At 39.5% G+C, this 7,116-nt stretch overlaps 1 protein-coding gene across 1 annotated transcript in view; it reads left to right on the top strand.

The window, feature by feature from the left end:
- The window catches only part of CUNH10orf67 (chromosome unknown C10orf67 homolog), a 97,522-nt gene that overhangs the window by 342 nt on the left and 90,064 nt on the right, over positions 1 to 7,116 (top strand). Inside the window, exons 2-4 of the mRNA XM_025199710.1 lie at positions 48 to 106; positions 3,951 to 4,071; positions 6,027 to 6,170. Coding sequence (XP_025055495.1) covers positions 48 to 106; positions 3,951 to 4,071; positions 6,027 to 6,170 — 324 coding nt within the window. The remainder of the gene's footprint in view (positions 1 to 47; positions 107 to 3,950; positions 4,072 to 6,026; positions 6,171 to 7,116) is intronic.

Raw genomic sequence — 7,116 nt, 5'->3', positions numbered from 1 at the left:
CCTCGCGCCCGCACCCCTCGTCCCGCGGGCCTGGCTGTGCTGAGCAGTGCGAGAGGCCCTCGCGGCGTCGGGTTGTGCCTGTTCCTAAATCAGCGGTTCCCAGGCTGTGGGTCGCAACCCCAAATGCAGCTGCAACATGGTGGGGGGAGGGGCTGTGGGTGGGGAGATGGGGCCAGACGAGGGGTCATGCTGAGGAAGAGTTTGGGAAGCTGTGTCCTGAACCCTCCAGGGGTCCTCAGGAGCATCTCTCTAAGAGTTGTCAGTCTCTCTGCCTCTCTCTTCCTGTTCTTCTCAGATGTCTGCCTTTAAAGGTGTGTGCTGCTCTCTTTCTGTTCCCCTGCCATCTTCTTTGATACCGTTTAGTTAAAATAAATAGCATTCTTCTGATATGGCAGCTGTGTCCGCTTGCTTATTTTGCATTCGGCAAACTCTGGGGCAGCAACTCTGCTTTTCTGGTAGGCGAGCGCAGTAGTGGACAGGGCTGGGCCAGTACCAGAAACCAAACCAGCCTGTTAGTTTAAAGTTCTTGATGAGGGGACTTATGTAGTAGTGGAATCTAAGTTGTTGATCTAGGTTTATTGACATAGTACAAAAATAGAAAGGAACTGGGTGAGTAAAATTAACTTATTCAAATCATTCATTTTTCTGGCTTTGCAAACTGATCATGTTAGATTGAGCCTTGATAGGTCTTTTGTGTATGTAAACAAGGTCAGTCTGAAGAGTAAGAGTGGTTCTGCACCAGTGGTTCTTGACCTTTTTATGCTGAAGACTCTCCTAGCAAAATGCTAGCTTTTATTTTGTACTTGTTTGTTGACTACAGAAAAATAATACAGCAATTCTTCTGTTGCAAAGAACTTAGAAAGGCCACAGTAGGTCAGAATGCTTTTATGACTATGGATTCCTATTTGAAATCTCTGGGTTTATCTTGTAAATCCCATTTTTACATCTCATAGTGCTAACATTGCATGGCACCCCATGGTACCCTTGAAAGGATTTCTGAGCACCTTGACTGAGAATTACTGTTCTAAACAAATGCTTTCTAAGATAATTCTGCCCACTGTGTATAGAGCAGTGGTCCTCAACATTTTAGACTCAGGATACCCTTAGAAAATGCCAGCTCTTACTTTTCACTCTACAGTGTTTCTATAATAAAAATAAATGAGCAATTTTTTTATTGCAGAGACCTCAGAAAGACACAGTAGGTCAGAATACATTTAATACTATGGATTCCTATTTGAAATCTCTGGGTTTATCTTGTGAATCATTGCGCACACACTGGTGCTAACACTGTGTGGCACCCTTGACAGGGTTTCAAGGCACCGCAGGCTGCCACACCGTCTTGGCTGAGAATCACTGGTATAGAGAGCTCAAGTGCCTAACGCAGGGTTTTGGGTTTCACTTGTGGCCAGGAATGTAAAGTTAGGTGCTGTAATGCCTAATGGGTTCCTAAGTCTTGTACTGGTTCTTAGCCACTAGACATCTAATTTACCCTGAAATCAAAGGGAGTTCTGCATATAAGCTATTTAGTTAATCTTTGAAAATACAATTCAAAGCCTTCCGTTCTATCAGCACACGCTAAGGGCTAATGTGTTTTCTTGTCAGAGGCGGAACTGGCCTATACTTTACCCTGGGTGGTGGCAGCTCATGGTGTGGGAAAGGAGGCCAGGGGTTCACTGCTGAAATTGGCAGATGTTGCTTCCTTTTTTGCCACTGATATGCATGATGAACAGCCATTTAAACACCAGTTTTTGGAAGCAAAAATAGATTACATTCACCCCATCCTCAACAGCAGCAAACCTCTGGCTGCTACTGCGCCCATGCTATACGCTGCTATTGCTGCTCTGCCATTGCTGCTCTGCCCTCTCCGCTGTTGAACTTGAATCTGGAGTGACTGAAGGGAAAATGAAGGGTGCGGGGGGGGCTGTAGGGGCTGGGAACAGGAGGATGAAGTGCCCCTCTAGTTCCATTCTGCTGCCCTTCTTAGGTAGTGCCTGGGACTCATGCCTCACTTGCCCACCCGTTGTTACTCTTCTAATTCCTGTAGTCATGAAGTGTCATGGCTGAGCCTGAAGAATTAGTGTATGAATAAAAACAAGATTTTATACTACTTTGAAGACTCTCTTGCTGCTTAATGCAAGAATATCTATTTCAACAGGCACCCATTTTGAATGAGTAAAAGTGAACAAATATTTTTGAAGTGTTTTGTTTTGAAATGAGTTCTTAACCAGATGAATCAAATTTATTCCAAAGGTATATTTAATCAGTACACTTAGTCCTTAAATTCCATCATCCCAGGTTGTTAAGTAGCCCCATTTTACAGATATGAAAAAGTACACAGAGGCTGTGTCCCCCTGTTTATTTCCCTGCAGATAAGCTCAGGGAGCTGCAGCCATGGCACTCCTGCAGTTGGGAGCCTGGCCAGCAGCCGGAACATGGCTCTGGCAGGCCAGGCTCTGGTTTTGGGCAGTGTGCGCTACCACCACATGTGCCACTCTGCTTTTTTAAGGTGTGGGTTTTGTTGACCCCAGGATTTCCTGGGGTCAACCCTCCCAACCCCCCATGCTGTAAGGTAGCAATGCGGAGAATGTCACACTTTGCATATGTAGGCATCGCAGACTGTATATCCACGCTTGTATGGATGCAGCCAGAAAGGTTAATTGACTTGCTTCAGGGTAGACACTGAGTCAGTGGCAGAGCCTTGTTCAGAAGCAGAGTTTTAACTTCCTATCATGTGGGGACTGAGAAAACTATAATTGCAAGAGGTCAAATGAGTCAGTAACAGACCCGGGATTAGACATAGAGTTTCTGGCTATCAAACATGAAAATAGTGCTAGGAATGAACTAGCCACATAGATCCCTGGTGATCTATCAGTAATCCGTAGATCACAGATCAAAGTTCTTGATATGATAACACTTGCATTCAGAGTATTTCAGAGGGTCTCATGGTGGAGCAGCTTCTGGAAGCATTCTAGTCCACTAGCATTGTTTCACCTAACAAAGGGGCTGGCAGGGGAGAGCTCAGTTTAAATCACATTTTGCCAACTGCTTTACAGTTAAGAGTAGATGCCTTAACTTTGAGTTTAAGCTGACATGTCTGTCCTGTGGCAAGTGAAATCTCAGCTTGATCTTCCCTCCATACTCTCTTAATATTTTAAGGGGGGTGTTGTCAAAACTTCGTATTTTTCCCCCTCAAGATTAATTTAACTAGCCAGATGCACTATTTCTGAGAGGTTTAAGTCAGCTGACTGAGTGAGGTCAAAGGAGGGATTTGGCCAAGAATGGGACAGGAAAGCATAGTCTATTGTTATAGTTGTATAGCATTTAAAAAGAAAATGAAATGAGATACCAGTTTTCAGTCTCAATTTAGACATGGAAATTAGTTTGCACCTAGGGATTTTTTAAAATGGTAGTTAGCAGTTTGTATAGAAGGCAGCAGTTACATGTCATGTGCCTTGATGCTGGGTTTTTGGCTTTTCTGAGATGCAATACATTGAGGTGTTTTAAGTTTGTTATCCCAGTGACTGATCAATAGAAAATCTAGTATGCCCAGCTCTAAAATTTAGTATCTCTTGGACTGATAATTATTTTAAAGAAATGGTGTATATATACAAGTATAATTAGTCACATAATACAGTCTTTCCTGTTGTGTGTACTCTTTCAAGGGCTTACATTTAAGAACAAACCTAATATTTTAGTTTGCATATATGACTAGAAAACTTCCCTTTGTGGAAACAAACATAGGCAATGGAGACTGTAAGCACACTTCCTATTCTGCTCTATCAAATACTACCCATCTCTCTAAAAGAAGTACATTAAGAGAAGCAATAAGAAATATATTTTGGCTAATCATTGCTGGTTAGCTATTCAGGTCTTACGGGCAGCTTGTTAATTAAGAACATAAGTTAATTAATAATCCATCTTCAATAATTTTTGTTTGTTTTTTTTTTCAGGCCTTCCATTTCAGATGACTTAAAAATAGGCTATTTTGTCACAGACCATGCTACTCAAACAGATATCACAGAAGTAGCTGAACTAAAGGAGCTGACTAATACTACACAAACTCTAGTACAGGTTAGATAGTTTCTCAGATATCTGTCAAGGTATTCTCTGTTTTGTTGGAGAATACATTCTCTGTCAAAGTAATTTGCACTCTTTAAACTATTTAGGAAATCTAATCTAACTTTTCTTCTGCCCTCATGCATGTTTCATTAAAATTACAGCACCACTCTAACACTACCATTTACATTACACAAATCTTTGTTCTTCTAATAGAATATGCTAATAACCCCCATTAAAAGAAGTAGTTGTGTAAGAGGCTGGAAAAACCTGTTATCCTAATCAGAGAATGTTATGCCTATGTAAAAAACAAAACAAAAAAAACCCCAACAACAAAAGGAAAAACAAACTCTGAACAAGTATATAAAGAATCGTAGAAGTTTAAACATGGCGAACAACAACTATGTAAGTAAATAGTCTAAGGCCTAGATCCCATTCCACCTACAAGACATCTAACAGGAGAATGTCTGAAGAAATATAGGATGCCATCAGACCTTGCCTACCCATTGTGTGGAAGTAAGGGCACTTTTCTGGGACGTGGGAAATGCCCTCAGGCTGAAGAGAGTCTGCAACTCATGTTCTCAAATCCTGGCCAATTACTAAGCTATTGGGCAAAAGATAGATAGGTCCTTCTTCCCCATTTTTTGTAATTTAGGTGCTTAAGTCTAAACTGAAATTACAAAATAGATGCACTAACAGTTTCTCAGACCAAAATAGGATCATACCTACATGCTTAAATGTTGCTTGGTGCTCCTCAGATGCCAAACAGGTGAAATAGCATCAGACCCTAAGTCTTATTTTTTTTCTCCTAGGACTCTAGCCATGAATGTAATGATTTATTGCTGGAAGGGATTGGCCCAACTCAATTAACACCTGTTGTGAATTTGACAATGTGTACATAATACACATGGGAAAGGGGACTGTAAAATAGGACAATAGCCTTATTCGCACAATATTATGTATGAAAATAAAAGTGATATGACAGTTGATTACTTCCTTCTCCTAATTTGAAAACAGAAGGTAACAGTTTACCTCAGAAAAGGAAAGTATTGTATGACTTTAGAGGAGCCTATATCTTAAGAACTCTTGACTAGGCTTGTCTTTAATAGTAGGCTTTTCCTTCACGCGCTCTCTCTCTTTCTTTTTTATCTTTCCATTTATATAATATTATATTTGGTGTGGAGGTATAGGCATTGCATTGGGCATAACTTGCCTCATCCAACATTCTCTTAGTGGCGTAAAAAAACAATTCCAGAGAGATTAAGTCCCAGATCCACAAAATTATTTAAGTATCTAACATGGCATTTAGATGTCTAAATCCTGCTACATCCAACATTGTGACCCTCAAATCCCAAGACTAGCTGCTTCCTAATGGTGTGGGTGCCTAAAAATCTGGCAACACCTCAGCTTTCAACACTTGCTCCCCCTGTGAAACAAAGTTACCCTCAAATCCCCAGATTAGCTGCTTCCTAATGGTGTGGGGCCTACATTTTTGCTTTTGGCCATACGAAGAAGGACTACTATTTTGGTAGAGCTGAACAGGTGAGTGCCTTTTCACGCCTACACCCTATTGCTGTGAATGCCAATCTTAGCTTTTTATCATCCATCAGGAATGATCATGCCATGCTCAAAAAGAACATATTACAGAGATGTCAAGTGTGACATTGAGACTACATCACGTAATTTCTTTTTATGATTTGTTTTGTCCTGCAAAGATGATGACATTTTGCCTTGTATAAACAAAACTTGTTTTTTGGCAAGAAGTTCTTCCAAAATCCTCCTTTTCAGAAAGATGTGCAAGTACTTAATTTGGTTTAAAAGTCAACAAATTTGGCCAATTATTGCCATGTTTGAACAAATCATGAAAACTGGTGCACATTGCTTTCAGGCTATCTTATTTATTACCAGTAGAAAGAATTGCAGAAAAATATTCTTTGTTGTATATGTAACATCAGTCTTTAAATTTTTAGCTGATTGACTCCCTCCAACAAGATTTTTTGATCTACAAAAATGTCCTTTGTTCACAATATGAAGAAAAAATACAAGAGCATGCTTCAAATCTTTGTAGACACATAAATGACAGGCTGAAAGACATTGAAGATTTTCATAAAAAGGTACAAAGTAACTTCATTAATCAGTTATATGCATAACATTATAAGATACATATTTTCATTAATTTATTCTCTGTTTGTTTAGATTGTGAACTAATTTTATCTTGTATTATTATTTCTCAAAGGTGTTGACAATAAATAAATGAAGGAAACTTCTACTGCAAATATATAAAATGGATATCCATAAATTTGTTGTCAGGCGAATAGCAGGCCGCACTGTCCTCTACATATAAACATCTAGGAAGCTGTCTACAGAAACCTCCTAAATAACAGAATAACATTTGATACTAAAAATGTACTGTAATAATGAGGATTTTAAAGTAAAAGGACAGTGAAATTGATAGATCTAAATTTTAACCTACCTTTTTTTTCTTATGTGTTTACAAAATCTTTATAGTTATTTAAGCAATGGATTATCTTCCAAAGCAAATGCTATAATATCTATTAGTTAACAAAGAAAATTATAGCCTATATCCTAGTATTTGCATACAAGCCCACAGGAACAATCAGAGCAAAACCATCTGTAAAGGAATGATGGCCAATTTCAAGTTTCCAAGTTATCCCACCTTATGACAGGGGTTTTTTTGACTACAGGAAAATAATAGCACAGTTTTTCTGTTGCAAACAACTCAAACCACAACTATGGGTTTCTATTTGAAATCTCTTGTGAATTTATCTTCTGGGTTTATCTTGTGAATTATGTTTGCAAGCCAAACAGTGCTAACATTGAAGAGCTCTCAAGGCACTCCAAGATGCTCTGGCACCCTGGTTGAGAATCACTGCTCTGAACAGTCTGGGTCTTATGTACCAAGGAGACTACCTTCTCTCTTATGTTCTGCCTTGATCCCTAGGTTCAGCCAAGATCAATCTCCTGCAAATACAATCTGTTTACCACATTCTCGTGATGAAAATGTGGGATTTCATTTTTGGTAGTATCTCTTCAGCTCTG

Source organism: Alligator sinensis, unplaced genomic scaffold (genome assembly GCF_000455745.1).
Source record: "Alligator sinensis unplaced genomic scaffold, ASM45574v1 scaffold221_1, whole genome shotgun sequence".
Lineage (NCBI taxonomy): Eukaryota > Metazoa > Chordata > Crocodylia > Alligatoridae > Alligator > Alligator sinensis.
The sequence above is the reverse complement of the archived record's forward strand: the minus strand, read 5'-3'. Positions and strand labels throughout refer to the sequence as shown.